This window comes from Cydia pomonella, chromosome 19 (genome assembly GCF_033807575.1).
Source record: "Cydia pomonella isolate Wapato2018A chromosome 19, ilCydPomo1, whole genome shotgun sequence".
NCBI classification, from domain to species: domain Eukaryota; kingdom Metazoa; phylum Arthropoda; class Insecta; order Lepidoptera; family Tortricidae; genus Cydia; species Cydia pomonella.
Window position 1 is genome coordinate 18,918,488 of NC_084721.1, and position 17,357 is coordinate 18,935,844.

Below are 17,357 nucleotides of genomic sequence, written 5' to 3' on the forward strand. Positions count from 1 at the left end.
TTAATTTAAATTGTTATTTAAAAAAAAAACTGACGAAGTAAAAATTTAAACGGATTACTTGCGGGACGCATACTTTAGGGCTCCAGAAACGGGACGTCCCGCGTGTTGCGGGACGGTTGGCAACCCTAGTCACTATCCACAAGCCAGACCGGTCGACCCTGCCTATGAAGCCGATGGTCCTGGGTTCGAATCCCGGTAAGAGCATTTATTTGTGTGACGAGCACAGATAAATGCCCTCAGACATGGATATATTCTATGTATTTAAGTATATTATATATATCGTTGTCTGAGTACCCACAACACAAGCCTTCTTGGCTTACCGTGGGACTTAGTCAATTTCCCTATACCTAATATTTATTTATTTTTCATCATTGACGGTTGAAAAGAGTACGTATCGGATAGTTCAATATAAGTTTGAGATTTTATTGAATAAAGAGACTAATAAAATAATTATCGTATTGCCGAAAACATAAATAATAAATAAAAATAATATATATATAATTTTTTTTTCGTTTTCTCCCTACAATCCGCGGTCAAAAATTCTGGGTCCTAATAATTATATTAACCTTAAGGTCGAAGATAAGTTCAGACAGTATTGGTTAAGATTCAGCCTAAGGTCATTGTTAGCGAAGGACAAGAGGCCAATTCCGACTTACATCGTAACATTAAATGATATCTAAATGATGTCAGTAGCCCGTGCGTCTCGCTCGCGCTAAGTACGGACATGTACGATCGAAATGCACGCCCGACTGACATTATTTAGATATCATTTTGATGCCACAATGTTTGAAAGTCTCTAATCCTCATGACTTAAATTTAGGTCCTTAGAACCAAAAGGTTCTTGCCAGTAAAAAAAGGCTTTTATCTAGAATTAGGGCTTATAGCCTTTATCTTTATTGATTTTATGGCAGACATGTCTGCGAAATAGAGGAATTTTTGTCAAAATGAGCTCGATTAGACAATATTTTTCTGGGAATTATTGCAATTAGATACGAGTACTGTTAGCAGGAACACGAGTCTTTAGTCTGGATTGGCGCTTAGGGGTCATGCATTACCTACATCACACGTTTAGGGAAAGGGAGCCTTTTAAGAAGATATGACATGTTGTGACAAGGGGGAGGGGGGAGTCACAAATTTAGTGACGTCACTTTAACTTCATGAGTAGCCGAAAAATTATTTAAAGGTTTTCTATTGGCTGTACAGTTAAATGACGAGCTTATGGAGCGATAATCGTTTAATTTTCTTTCCTGATCTGTTTAGTGTTTATAAAATTACTAATATTTCTTTTGACAAAAACTGTTTGATATTATATTAATATTAACTAATTCGAATTGACGATTTCGTTGAAAACAAAATTTCCAAAAATGTAACGTCACACAAGGGGGGAGGGGTTAGCCAAATGTGACCAAGTGTGATAAGGAGGGGGATGGGTCAAAAAACTCTCGCAATTCGTCTGACGTAATTAATGGATGATATTAGTTTTACAAAGCGGGTTTCTCCTTTTAATAGTAATACTTGAGAGACAAAGTGAAGTTGTCACAGATAATATATATCAGCCCTACGCGCTAACAGTATTGCTTTTGGCAGGATTTCAATAACTTTCATTAGAACTAATATTACAATCACCAATTAAGTTGGTTCACTGTATTAGCCATACTGTTTTAACAAGCATTAATTCTGTGTTGACAGATACTAGATAAATTGTTTAGCCGTTACGTAACTAAGCCTGGAATAATACTATATAATAAGTAGTTTAGAATATAAAATGCTAACACTCGCAAAGTCTACTGGTCACAGAGCCACTAGGTTACCTATTCAGAGACCTGTCATATCAGCAAAGCATTCATAAACATCTTTAAATCAGATCACAATCCACCACCTAGAAATTTTGGCTAACCGCCGTTTAAACACGTTTTGAAACAATTTTGTATAATTTCTAATATTTCGTATAGCACTGTAAGCGACGAATATACGGAAATGCCAATTTCAAATGGCTGTCAATCAAACTTTATAAAATACAAGAAATGTTAAATGCTTTTCAACATCTCAAAGAGCGTTGCTTACTAAGATTTGAATAAATATCATTCAAGCAGATGTGACAGCCGATATTACTTCGTTTTATCCCAGACGGCAAAAAACCTCAAATATTTTATTACGAGAGGTCATTTAGGGAACGAAATACTTTTGTTCAATTCACGCACAATTCGTAGTTCATGCCAATATTCATAAAAAGAGACGTAATTTATTAATATTAAAACTTAATGAATCTTTTTGTAGTCAACAGAGCCATCCGGCTAATAAGTTTTTTTGATAAAATTTGCTAAGTTTGAAGAGCTTCCAAAACGTAATGGAATAAAACATGATATTTTGCGTTGACTTCCGAAAATTTAATATGTAATTTCTGCGTTTAGTTACGAAAATCTTAAACGATTGCGTAGCTTAGAGAAAAAAGTTCTCTGAGAGGGGTCCTTACGTGTGATTAAAACTTTTTTAATCTTTTTTTTATTCAACAGAGCCGTGTGGTTACAATATTTTTTAACTGATGGAAATTGATAATAATCATGGCATCTGAATTAAAATTGTTGGAATGCATAGAAGCTTAAGTAGCCAACTCAAACTTACAAACTTGTATTCTAGCATCTAAATGATGTCCTTTTGGGTTTCATAGTCACCGAGAAACCCACATATTTCTTTATTTATTTATTGCATCCATAGTTACAGGTGTTACATAGTAGTGACAGAGTAGTGAGTTTCACATGGACCCTGATAGGGTACAGTAATAGTCTTAAATCTAAGTTATGTAAACAAGGTTTTATAACAATGGTTAGTTGATTTTATTATAATATACTAATTCCAATTTTAAATTTTATGTCAACAAATTCATTCACAACTAAGAGATTATATTATTGATAGTTAACATTTTATATGCAATTAAATTGTAGTTTATATAATATTAATTTTAATAGTAATGTCAAAAAAAATGTCATATCATGTAAAATTTTAACAATAATGAATTTAAATTGATGAAATGAAATATAGCGATGAGTAGATATCTAATAGCATTCGTCATTATTTTTATCATCCAAAAAATCATCAAGTTTATAATAGCATTTTTTATATTTTTATTGCCATTATTTTTGGGCTCGTTTTGTGTAGCTGTAGTTCTGATCGTTCGGGTGGCGCCAGGTTATGCTTGAATCTACTTTCATATCTTCGAGGTTTGTCGACCAATTTTGGGAAAAAATGAGGATATTTTCTGACGAATTTACAAATTTCGAATATGTAAATGGATGACAATGTCAGGATTTTAAATTTAATAAAATAGGGTTTACAACTGTCAGGTGCTGTTATACTCGTATTTGCTAGTGTTCGTATGCATTTTTTTGTAGTAGGTATAAATATATTCTCTATATCGGTACTGTTTCCCCATAGGTATCCCGTAATTAAACGACGAAAAGGCATATGCATAGTAAGCCATTAGGGCACATTCCAAATTCGTTGATTTTTTTAATTCTCTCAGAGCATATAAAAATGAGTTTACTTGTAATTTTTTTTATATGTGCTTTCCAATTAACCCTTATAGTTTCGCCATGTCCGTCTGTTCGTACGTCCTCGGCTTTGTTCCGTGATCGTTAGTGCTAGAAAGCTGCAATTTGGCATGGATACATCAATCATGCATGGCGACAGAACGGTAAAATAAAAACATATAAAACATTTTAAGGGTTAGGTACCTCCCGTACAAATAATAATTCAGCCTATATACGTCCCACTGCTGGGCACAGGCCTCCTCTCATGTGCAAGAGGGCTCGGGCTATAGTCCCCACGCTAGCCCAATGCGGATTGGGGACTTCACATACACCTTTGAATTTCTTCGCAGATGTGTGCAGGTTTCCTCACGATGTTTTCCTTCACCGAAAAGCTAGTGGTAAATATCAAATGACATTTCGTACATAAGTTCCGAAAAACTCATTGGTACGAGCCAGGATTTGAACCCACGACCTCCGGATTGAAAGTCGGACGTCATATCCACTCGGCCACCACCACCTCCCGTACAAAATATATATTTATATATATTTTTTGCTTTGATACAATAGTGTGTGGTATCTTTGGATAGATCATTCAAAACGAATAAGGTTCGAAAATCATTTTTTGATAAAGTTAATATTTTCGGAAATAACCGCTCCAAATGAAAAAAATATGTGTCCCCTGTCCCCCCTCTAACTTTTGAACAATGGGTCCAAAAAATATGAAAAAAAAATCGTGAAAAAAAAGGTTCATAAATACTTTCAATGAAAACTATAGCGAACATGATCGGTCCAGTCGTTTTTGAGTTATTGTAAAAAATCTTCTCTTTTTAGTAAAACGCGGTACAAAGCGCTGCAAAGGTACTCCTTATTTATTTATTTAAACTTTATTGCACAAATTTGCAAAAAAAAGAGTACAAATGGCGGACTTAACTCCTTACAGCATTCTCTACCAGTCATCCATTGGGCTAAACAGAAACATGCTTGTAATGTACATAAAACTTATTAATAGCCCCCATTTGGCCTATTCTGTCCTGCTCTTGGCCGATTTTACCTATGAACTTAAACCTGCTATGTTCACAGCTGCTGTAAAAAGTAATGAAATAAACAGATCTGAATTTGTACTTTTTATCATTTGCCCGTACGTGCGCGTTTTAAAGTTAATATGGCGGCGTCGCGTCGTTGATTGGGTCGCCGCTTTTCCGAATAAAGTTGATGAAGACGACGGTTGAGATACGCGTTATAAGTATGTAACATTACTAACTCTTAGGTGCCATTAATGTGAGACACTTCATTCGGTTCTTGTCTGTTTGTATAATTTAATTCCTTGTCTTTTATTTCATTTAATATCTTGTATTTTATTTCATTTCATTTCGTTTCATTTCATTTCATTTCTTTTTTTTATTTCATTTTATTTTAATTTATATTATATTTTGATTCAGACTATAAGGCCCATATTACAAATACCTTAAAGACTAACATACAGATACATTTTATAAAACAAAACACTATTTAGCCGACAAAACGGCGTAGCTCCGTTAAATCGGCTGCTCTTGTGTAGGATTTTGCCCCGGAACCTCCGAAACACTACATTAATTACCTATACAATAGGAATTCAAGTAAGGAATACTTTGAGACCCTGGATGCTATCATTCGCAGTTTCTGTTTAATAAAAAAAACCTAGCGTGTAACACTCTTACGGTAGATGTCGCTAGGGCGTCCCTATAGGTCTATATGGTGGAAAGATTCACAGGCTATGGATGAGGCCTTGGTAGCTCAGATGGTAGAGCACTGGGCGAACGATCCAGTTGCCGTGAGTTCAAATCTCACCCAAGACAGGATTTTTCCACTTTCATTTCTAAACTTAATATTAATAGCATCGATCGTAAACGTTTCTGTTGTATATAAATATAAAATATGGTATATTTGAGGAGCTCCTCATTTTGGGTGGAATTAACACAAAACCCCAATTTGAGACAAAAAATCTGAATTAAGCAAAATAAATCCGATGTCGTAGGAGGCGATTTCGATACTCAGAATTTTTCAAGAGATAAGGTGATATTGCGCTTCTACTTTATAGTACGCTGCAGAGTTAATTGAATTGTTTGAGAGTCACGCACTCTAACGATTGATAATAGAGGCGTATTCAGATATTTGTGAGCACCTTGGCATATACCCCCTCCCCCCTCCCCCCGTGCATAGAAATTTGTTTGCAGGGAGAGTCACGCACTCTAACGCTTGATAATAGAGGCGTATTCAGATATTAGTGAGCACCTTGGCATATGTCTGACGGCAACAATAGGGAACTCTATCCGTCCACGCAATTTTATCGAAATCAGACGAAAATTTAAAAACAACAATCAATCAAATCAGAATCGGCCTCAATGCCATATTTTGTTCTGTTATCTAATTGTTGACATGTTTCTGTGCGTCGTTATTATTTTTAGGTCGATCTTTTGCACGTCATCTTCGATAATAGGTCGGTTACTTAAATTGGTTGACAAATTGCCATCCTCGGTCCTTAGGCGGTCGCTTTATCTGCAGCGGACAGCCGAGCGATAATAAATCTTGTTTTGTGACAAAGGGAATGAAAAAATTACCGAAAAATTATCAATTCAAATTGTTTCTGCAGTTTATTTATGTGTAATAAAATAAGCATCAACTACCTCTTACTGTTTCAAATTTTGTTTGCATTCAACAACCACAACATCCTTTCCAATTTTGTTAAGTATACGTAACCTATTTGTTGTAAACATAACTAAATCCAAATTTAAATTTATATATATTATTATCCCAACATAAAACCTAAAAATACACATACTAATTACCTAACTACCTAACTACTAAGTAACTTACATGCTTGGTATATCTGTTAGTGTAAGTTAGTTAATTAATAAACAATAACCTAAAAAAAGTTCTGTGTCATGCCACTCATGCCCGGTCCAAAAGTCCCACTACACTCACAGCGTGGCCGCGCTGTATGGCGATGAAGTCCTGTTAGACCAGCCAAGACTGTTGTAAGATTTTTGTGAACATGAGTTATAAACGCAGTAGGCCATTTATTGTCACATACATTATAAATAGTTTGACAATAAGCATCATCATTATTACCCGCATAAAAAAGGTCTTATACCAAGGAATATTATTTAAGATCTTTTCGAATTTGTCTTCGAACGCGAAAATGTTTTCGTGCAATAAATAAAATGTTTTAGACAAAGAAATAATTCCTTGTATCAAAAAACAAATGATGACATAAAAAGTTTAGTTTTGATCCAATATTTATATCTTGAACCAAGTAATAAAATTCTTGTCACATGACTTTCATTCTTGAGTATTAAGAACCGAACCGTTAGTGAACTTGGATATCTCGGATCAAGGTGAGATATGATGATGTCCTCCCAGACGTATCCGTCGACGGCGACATCCTGACAAGTTATTTTTATTTTTTTTATTAATATTGTTTTTAAATATTATTTATTAACTATTACGCGCATGGGCGCGAGCGTGACTTGCAAATCCAAATTTAGTCTTGAAAGTTCGGCTGCACGGAGCACAGTGGTGGTGAACATGGTTCTCGTTTCAAAAAAGACATTTAGATCGTCGAGCCAATTTGTTTGAGGGCTTCTATTGTCACCTTCTAGGGACCGACGACAGGTCGCCACTTAATTCATAATTCATTTATTGTCTGTAGAATACTGGTATGGAACACAATAGTATAGAATCATCATGGTCTTGCCATTAGGCGTACATAAAGGCAAACTTATAAATCTCTGTGATATGATGAGAGAGACTTAAAAGACAACTTGGACGTTGAACGGGAGCGAAGGTCGCTGGCCGTGCGATGCAATATGTTGGCCCGCAGGTTTGCGCGTTGCACAGAAAAAGTCAAGATTACTCTTTTTAAAGCCTTCTGTGTATCTTTCTACTCATGTAGCCTGTGGGTCAATTATACGCAAAGAGCGTACAGCGATCTTCGCGTTCAATACAATAACGCGTTCCGGGTGCTGATGGGGCTGCCGCGACACTGTAGCGCGTCTGGCATGTTTGCCGAAGCCAGGACAGATGGCTTTGCGGCCGTCATGAGGAAAAGGTGTGCCTCGCTCATGTCCCGTCTGCGCGGCAGTCCCAATCACATCTTGAGCATGTTTGCTAACCGCTGGGACAACCCTATGTTAGCCCGGTGGACGTCCATGCATGTTGTCAAACACTGCTGACCCTATGTTGTGCTTATTATGTTTATTTATTTATTTTATTTTATTTTACTTTTTAGTTAGTTAAGAACAGCCATTAATAATTAGTTTTTAAGATTAACTAACAAGATTGTATGGGCTCTGTCTGAAATAAATGTTTTTATTATTATTATTATAAATACTTAATATAGAAGTCATCAAAAAAATTTCAACCTTTCTAACCTTTTTGATCTAACGGCAAAAAAAAAACGTTATACCTAGTCGTATTGTAGCTTACTTACTTACTGCCGTGGCGCAGCGACCCGAAGTGGATCTTGGCCTTCGACACCAAAGACCGCCATGCTTCTGTGTCCGTTATTGTAGCTGCTATTTTTTTGGTGACAAACTTAATAGCTACATCTAAGACCGGTCCTTATGTGACTTTTCCTGTCCCTTAACATATAAACACTCCTTATTTTTTGTATCGACACGTGTAAAATGATACTGAAACGTGACATGGGACTTGTTATCATTAAGCTGTCAAGTGTATCCTCTGTCCTAACGTAAAATGGGATATAAAAGGCAATTTTTAGACAAAAACGGACACACAATTTCTGTCCTCGATGTCTCAAAATGTTATTGATTAGGTCACATAACAGAGCATTCTTAGATGATTTTTTTTAATGGCTAATATGATTATAGGCCTATGAGAGTGATGGTAATGATAATGATGATGACAATGATGGTGATGTGAATGATTAATAAGAAGATAATGTACTTGTACAGCGGCTCCCCGTCGCTCTCCTTGGTCCTCAGCACCACGGACACATGGTCTCCAGCAGCGAGGGGCTAGATATCGCACGGTAGCGTCATTTTCTTCCCCAGTACTTGGACTTCGCTGCTTGTACTGTAACATAATGTACCTGTGCAGCGGCTCCCCGTCGCTCTCCTTGGTTCTCAGCACCACGGACACATGGTCTCCAGCAGCGAGGGGCTAGATATCGCACGGTAGCGTCATTTTCTTCCCCAGTACTTGGACATTCGCTGCTGGTATTGTAACATAATGTACCTGTACAGCGGCTCCCCGTCGCTCTCCTTGAACCACAGCACCATGGAGACCTGGTCTCCAGCAGCGAGGGGCTGGATGTCGCACGGCAGCGCCGCTTTCTTCCCCAGTACTCCTTGGACGTTCGCTGTTGGTACTGTAACAAGATAGGCACAGTTTAATGAAAGAATTAAAAAGCTTTGATGGCAACTCGCTAGTAAAGCTGCCTGAGAATAAATAGAATTGGCCACCGTAAGTAATCTAAATGATGTCACTCAATTATCGTGCGTTTCGCTTGTACTTGTTCACACATATATAAGCGTGCGAGTGAGACACACAATAACTTAATGACAGCATTCGGATCCACTAGTTTTAACTTACGGCGATTCTAACCAGGACCACAAGCTTCGCAGGCATGGTTAACTAGGCTAAAGCAGACATCCTTTGACAAATTATCTTCGCATTGCGTGGTGATAGCTCGTTTGTCGCTCAGGGCAAACAGCGCAGCTAACGAGCTGACATACAACAGACGAAGCATTTAATAAACGTTCCTGAGATAAAGTTGTGTGATTAGGTAGTTACGCCGATCAACAAAGCCGACACAAGTTCGACTGTTCGAGAGTTCAAAGTTCGACTGGCAGAGGAAGCAAAATTCATTTGTTTTGATGCAGATTTTTTTGCCGAATGTATTTTCTTTGATCTTCGCTCACCATAAAAGTAAAATTGTAACAAAGTGGAAATTAACATATTTACGCTGCGCTTTCGCCAGAGGTGTAGGAAGTAGGTAAGCGGTGTGAGGATGCGTAGCGAGGATGTGGAACGTTGTGATTAATGTTTCCACCAGAGTTGTGCGAGGTAGCTGAGCGTTGCGAGGATGGGTAGCGAGCGAGCTTTTTTTTTCAATTAAGTACGGTGACGCGTGGGCGGAGCTTTTTTATTGTTTTTCCTTCGCGTCCGTACCTCGCAACACATTCCTCGCAACGCATTCCTCTCACACATCCTTCGCTTATTTTGTATGTACAAAACCCTCACTCCACTGGGCTGTTTCCAACTTTTCACTAGAACTGCGATGAGCAAGGATAGGTAAATGAAGTGTTTCTGTTGGTTCATGACAAACACATTCCTCGCTGTGCACATCGTGCACATCTCTTGTGGAAACGCAGCTTTAACATAATCGCGTTGTTTCTCACTTGGGTACTTCGTTCGGGCTTCACTTCTTTTTTTAATATATTTTTTTATTCACTGTTACTTAAGAATAAATTACTAATGGATGTAATAAAATGCAGGTTATTTTTATTTTGGCTAGAATAATATAAAACAGACCATTTTATATTGTAATATTTAAGGTTTATTCAAAAGTAGTCCTTGAATCCGGAACCCCACTGCAGCGCACGTGAGTACAAAAACGCTTCGTACCAAAATATAGGCTGATACTTCCACAGCAGTGCGTAGCGTGCGCAGCAGTGGGGTTCCAGCTTAGTCATAACAATCTTTTTTGTATTGTACCTACATAATTACATTGCTGATTATAGACAGAATCCAAAAATACCTTGTGTGAATGCAACACTTAATATTAATAAACGTTTTCCTGCAACCACTCATATAGACAACGTAATTACGAGTAGGCAGGCGTTAGACCGATCAAAGGAGTTATCTCCTAAATAAAAAAGCTTCTATTACATCTGATATGAAATTAAAAGCTGGTGATAAATACAAAATGTAAAAAAAAATTTACTGTTGTCGAAGTCGAAATCTCTAGAAAAACATCGTGAGTAAACCAAACATATTTTAAACATAAACAAAATATTAAATTATAAACGTCAGTATTTTAAAAGTAAAACTCATTCATACTATTTGGTTTGTATGAATAATTGACATAATTATAACTCCTGTAACTCCCTAGGGAGTTATAGCTTTTTTTTTTTTCACAGTCCCGCGGGAACAAAATAGGCCTTTGTCCTTCAGTACACCTGCATGAAATAAGAATTTTTTCGAGCAAGTGTGATGATTATGCTATATCAATCTACACGAATTTATATTACTTATGATCGTCACTATTCAATTTGAAATCAATTTGGAATTTCAAAAGTGCGAATGCCGCTGGCGGGCTGTCACCGGATCTCGACACGCACGACACTTGACACCTGTCACGACAGGCTCCAGTGGGTGGGAGAGCGGGCAGGGTGTCGGGTATCGGTCAGATTTTACTATTTTTATCGACAAAGATATCTGGAGGCCAATTCAAACGTACATTTTGATATTTAAAAGATGGAACCGATGAATGGATGAATGGACCCAGGTATGTTCTTAAACTACGTCCAAAAGAGAGGTATGGGCAACTGTGAATGTCTCGCTTAGTGTGTTAGGGCACATCACAGCGGATGTCGTTCCAGATTTAGAGCAGAGCCCAACTGGGGGAGTACCTTACAGAAACCCGCAGCCAAATAACACTAGACCCTACTCATAGTGTTGTGTTCCTGCTGGAGAGTAAAGTTGCCAGAGCACAAACAGGGTGCGGGGTGTTAGGGTCGGCAACGCGCATGTAACACATCTGGAGTTGCGGGCGTCCATAGGCTACGATAACTGCTTACCACCTTGTATGCCACCGACATAGTTTAAAAAAAATGTCTTTTGATTCACCCGTGCGTCTCGAAATGCACGCCCGAATGATAACAAAATGAGATTATTTTCCTTTTATCTTATACGTACTTACAGCCATTTATTAAAAACACAATTTAACATCATATCAAGACAGCGGCAAGTCCCACAATGCATGCTTCGTTAATATATATACATAAATAAGCAAAAAACATCCACAACACGCTTCGTCATCATATTATGCACCTATCCTACTAAATAAATATCCACAACACGTTTCGTCAACGGCCTACCTAGTACCTAACATTAAACAAATAGAAACGTACGCCCCACTCTGATTTTCACTCGGACCAAAGTGCCAAAAATACTGGTGGTATTGCCTCGCTGAATGGCCAGTCTTTGCTGGACCAGGAAAGAACAAGAGCGAGGGTTACAGCCCCTTTCTTTTAGCCGTCATTATTACATTACTCGTATTTTTATATCGGGATTCAGGATGTAAGTTTGACACGGAGGCCAATTGTGACTTATATTGTGACATCAAAATGATTTGTCATGCACTGGTGCGTCTTGCTAGCGCCGATACATGTACAGACAAGTACGAGCGAAATAGTTATATATGAAGTTAATTATGTTTATAACGAGGTACCTACCAAACTCATTAAAACCTAAATTAAAAAGAAGACAATGAGCTCATTATGAGCCCATTAGCGTTATTCGTCTAGAAAAAATAATTACTTGAACCTTGACAAAAGCGACCTTCTCATTTAGAAGACCTACGCATTAGAGCACTTTGTAGGCTTTTACTGCTGGCAGATTTTTCAGTGAGTTTTAAAGTATAGATTTTGCGCATTGAAGCGCTGGTGGCCTAGCGGTAAGAGCGTGCGACTTGCAATCCGAAGGTCGCGGGTTCAAACCCCGGCTTGTACCAATGAGTTTTTCGGAACTTATGTACGAAATATCATTCGATATTTACCAGTCGCTTTTCGGTGAATCATCGTGAGGAAACCGGGCTAATCCCAACAAGGCCTAGTTTTATCCTCTGGGTTGGAAGGTCAGATGGCAGTCGCTTTCGTAAAAGTTAGTGCCTATGCCAAATCTTGGCATGAGTTGTCAAGCGGACCCCAGGCTCCCATGAGCCGTGGCAATATGCCGGGATAACGCTAGGAAGAAAAATATTGATTTTGCGCATTAAACTGCTTTGTGAAAAATGTTTTTAAGGAATAATATTTATTCTGTTGCGCTCAATATTCGTGAGCGCCTACAAAAGTACAAACTTACCAATGCTAGGTGGCGCTGCCACCGTGCACCCGGCTAATATCGTTATGGTGTGTTACACACCGTGCTTACCGTCTTTACATTACCTACAGTAGGTAAAGTAAGAACGGTAAGCACAAAAAATTGCGTACATTAACCCGGCCCATCTCTCCTATGGTGCCGGCGGTCAATAACACTGTGTGTTTTGTGCTAGTGGGAGAGTTAATGCCACTCAAAAATGAAGTTACATACTTATTACATAATATGCAGGCCGTGGATAGTAAATATTACTTATTAAACCGAAAGGATGAAAATGATCACATACGCTTTATATTTTTTACATAAAAAAAATTTAAAAAATAATTTGCTAATGCTGCAAATTATTTTTCAAAACTGTTTTTCAATAAAAATACACGTTAACATCACTTGCCTTATTTCTAATGCTAAAACACGTAGTAGAGATACTAACTAAAGGAGCTTACTTATTTTCAGGAGAATTGTTAAAATATTACGGAAATTTTTGTGAAATAGAATATTCTAAATAAGCTGTATTCATCACTGGACCAGAACCAATGGACGGTGAATGAGCGCGGGTCATTTGATACTTAAACTTTCAAAGTAGGGAGCGGCATTAGAACTTTATTAATTGATCTCTACTTGATATCATTTTGTTATCAATAGCATTTTGCTTATACTAAAAACTATATCTACGTAAAGCGATAGTTAAAGCTTGAAACATTTTTTCTGCAAATGTTAACCAAGGGCTGAAATGATGCCTTTCACCCGAGGTGAAAACTCTACTTTTCATTTCGAATATGATGAAAGTAAAATAGATGTGTTTACAAACTATTTTTTGAAATTCAACCCCTAAAAGGAGGCGAACGAATAAATTTGTGAATTACATATCTAAGTTACCTGCAGCAAATATTCAATTTCAATTCAATTCAAATATACTTTATTCATGTAGGCCTAGCAACAAGCACTTATGAATAGTAAGACAGTATTACATATAACTATCTTAATCTAATTATCAGAGCAATTTATTGATGTTGTAAATGTTATTCCATATATAATACTAATGAATATAATTCATAGATCAAATTTAATACTAAAACTTTCACAAAATATAGTCATACAAAAAAAAATGTATACAAAATACTAGTATAGATTCTTTCTAGAATAAATTCTAAATGTCAAACAAATATTGTTGGCGACTGGCCGGCATGCAACCTCTTTTATTCTTCTAGTTGTTTTTGTTATTCCATGTCATGTGTCAGTTCTGCCGTTGCCACTGATAGAATTGTGCCTAATATTTATTGTAATTTTATTTATTAAAGTAATTAATTTATAATACGTGTTTCCATCATCCCATCGTTCATTATACAGTCCACAGTCCACCGCTAGTTATCATTTTGGTCCATTCTCGCCGTAGTTTTACCATCCATCGAAATTCAATTGTCAAACTTTTTTTCACGTAAGTCATTGTAATTTTTTTCATTTCATTTAGAAACATTGTTTACATTATTTACGTACATTTTTCACCATGGTGGAAACACGTAGTAAGGCAAAGGCAGACCCGACGGCTACGGAATCCGACCGGGCGCAGCGCGAACGTCGCAGCGTCCGGCCGGGCTCAGCTACGAATAACGATGGTGCTTCGGCATTGCCCGGTAGTTCGAACATACAAACAACGGGCAACATCCCGACCAGCGTGGCACAACCTAAGCCCGCTACCGAACGCCCGGATGCTCGAACTAGCTCGCTTACGCTCGCACAAGGCGATGCCAAAGCGCCACCTAAATGCGCTTCTAGTATCCACAGTAAGCAATCACATACCGTGCGCACACATTCAACGCGTTCTTCGGCAACCGTCCGCGCACAGAAGTTAGCTCTTGAAGCGAACGTAATGCGGCGTCAAGTGGAACGCGAGCGCGAACTCGCCCGTCAACAAGCGGACCGGGATCGAGAGCAGGCAGAGCGCGAGTTAGAACTCGCGCGTCAGCAAGCCGTGCTCACCCGCCAAGAAGCGGAGCGTGAACTCGCCCGTCAACAGGCCGTGGCGGAGCGCGAACTCGCTCGTCATCAAGAGGATCGCGAGCGCAAGCTCGCACATCTCGAATTCGAAGCAGAACAGACGGAGCTGCAAGCAAGAATCGCTGCTCTGGAAGCTTCAGATAAGTCTGCCAAATCTCGTAGTTCGTATTTTTCTGATCATAATGCTGAAAGGCGTACTGCGACTTGGGTATCCGAACAGAATGCTAACATGACCATGGCAACTCATGAAATTATGCCTGGCGAGGCACCAGCTGTCACCTCGAGTGATGCTCTAGGACTTCATTTACAGCCGGCCGTCCCCACCAACAAGGTATCTTTCAACATGCCTAATGTCAACCAAGCAACTAACTCGAAACTCACTAATGCCGCCTTAAACTACGATATAGTAGCACCTCGACAACCGTCTGAACTATCCTCATTAGACCCAATAACAAAACTTTCTCAGGCGATTAACGCCCTTTCAAACAGGCCAAAGAAACCCGAACTTATAACGTTCTCGGGTGAAGTCGGCCAATGGATGGCTTTTAAAAGTAGCTACGAGAGGACTAAATCAAATTTTTCCGCTTCAGAGAACTTAGACCGTTTGAACAACGCCGTCCGCGGACAAGCGTACCAGTCCGTCGCGTCGCTCATGTGGACCTGCGGCTCGCCCGACGAGATCGTGAAGGCCCTGGAGCAGACGTACGCCCGCCCGGAACTTCTAGTCGCCCGCGAGGTTGCCGAGCTACGCAACAGTCCAAAGCTAAGTTCTCCTCAAGACTTAAATGGTTTAGCAAATAAATTGCGAAATTTTATTACAACGCTCACCTTACTCAAACAAAATGAGTATTTATCATCTCCAGAACTTTTTCGGAGTATTTTGGTGAAATTGAGTGAGCACACTAGATCCCGTTTTACAGACTACGCATCGGCTCACGCCCCAGAGCAACAAAGTGTAACAAAACTTGAACTATTGTCACGTTTCCTCTTAGCCGAGGCCGACAAACAATTGAAATATAATTTTGTTGCCGACAGTACAATTAAGGCACCGCCGCCACCAATGCATTCAAATGCACCACGAACTAATGCTCCGAAATTCCCATTAAAAAGGGAAACAATACATGCCACGGTATCTAGCGAGAATACATATGAGCATTGTGCATATTGTAAACAAGGACCTCATAAGATAAAAACATGTAAGAGTTTTTTAAACCTAAAATTAGAAGACAGATGGCGCTGGGTCCGAGAGGCTAAAGTGTGTTATCGTTGTTTGAAGTCTAACCCACACACGTGGAATAATTGCCGCGCGAAACGCTGCGGTGTCGATGGTTGCCCTAGACGTCATAACGCGCTCCTCCACGGCACAGGGACAGCCGACGCCAATCCTGGCGCAGCTCCAAGTGGACAGAGCAATTGTCTTCTAACTTCCTCTGTCAACCCTACATGTCCTGCCAACATAAATACTACTAATAACGAAATTGAACCTTCTGACAAAATTGCGAATACTACTGATTGTTCAATTAATGTGACAGGATCCTTCCCATCGACTTCACGTCCACGTCCCCGCGGCCTGCTGAAAGTGGTCCCGATTGTACTCGAGGGTCCTGACGGCGCGTTTGAGACAACAGCGCTACTTGACGATGGCAGCGTTTCAACTCTCATTGACGCCGAGGTAGCAGCACGCATCGGCGCGAAGCCCACCTGTCCGGAGCGTCTTCGCATTGAAGGTGTTAGTAATATGACGACGGAACTTGACGTAAGTTATGTCGATTTTTATATACGCGGTCGAAACAGACCCGATCGTTATCTAATCGAACACGCGCGAGCCATGAAACCCTTAGGGCTTCGCGCGCGATATCCAGATACGATTAATATCATGGATTACGATCATTTGTCAAGTCTAGCGAACGAACTGTCACATACCGATGTTTATCCAACCGTCCTAATCGGCGCGCCTGATTGGTATTTATCTCTAAGTCGCGAAGTGCGGTGCGGAAAAAAGAACGACCCTGTTGCCTCAAAAACCTTATTAGGTTGGGTACTCCATGGCGCACACTCTTTGTCATCTAAGCCACTTGAATTCGTCCATCACGTCACGGAAGATTTGGACACACTTATAAAATGCCAATACGACATCGATGCATTGGGTATCCTAAAAAAGGTTCCACGTCAAAACAGTGAGGATCAACGGGCTTTAGACATCATAGAATCAACCGCTCGTCATCTTGACGATGATCACTTTGAGGTTGGCCTGCCTTGGAAGGAGGTGCTACCGACAATTATACCAGATAGCTACCCACAGGCACTCTCACGCTTCAAGGCCCTCGAGCGACAGATGTCAAAGGACCCAGCGTTTGCCGCAGCTTTCCAACAATTTATAGACGACATAATCAGTAAGGGCTATGCCGAAGAGTGTGATTCGAAGACCTACCACCATCGACCCGCACCAAACGCCTCTTGCGTCAACCCAGATGGCTCCATTCGCTGGTACCTGCCTATCTTTGGCGTCTATCATCCTCAGAAGAAGAAGCTGAGAGCAGTCCATGACGCGGCTGCCACAACAAAAGGCGTAAGCCTCAACAATCTGCTTCTCCAAGGTCCTGACCTATTGTCTCCCCTACTCGACATTCTATTCCGTTTCAGAGAAGGCGCAGTAGCCCTAAATGGCGACATCAAGGAGATGTTCCCCCAGATTAAAATCGCCACAAGGGACAGGGACGCCCAACGCTTTCT

General features: G+C 39.5%; 1 protein-coding gene and 1 non-coding gene across 2 annotated transcripts in view; one reads left to right on the forward strand and one right to left on the reverse strand.

Annotated features, from left to right (window-relative positions):
• LOC133528591 (nephrin-like) overlaps positions 1-17,357 on the reverse strand; it is a 268,556-nt gene that overhangs the window by 147,707 nt on the left and 103,492 nt on the right. Inside the window, exon 2 of the mRNA XM_061866029.1 lies at positions 8,763-8,895. Coding sequence (XP_061722013.1) covers positions 8,763-8,895 — 133 coding nt within the window. The remainder of the gene's footprint in view (positions 1-8,762; positions 8,896-17,357) is intronic.
• Positions 5,290-5,362, forward strand: Trnav-aac (transfer RNA valine (anticodon AAC)). Its single transcript has one exon. It is a non-coding gene; the product is annotated as a tRNA-Val (tRNA).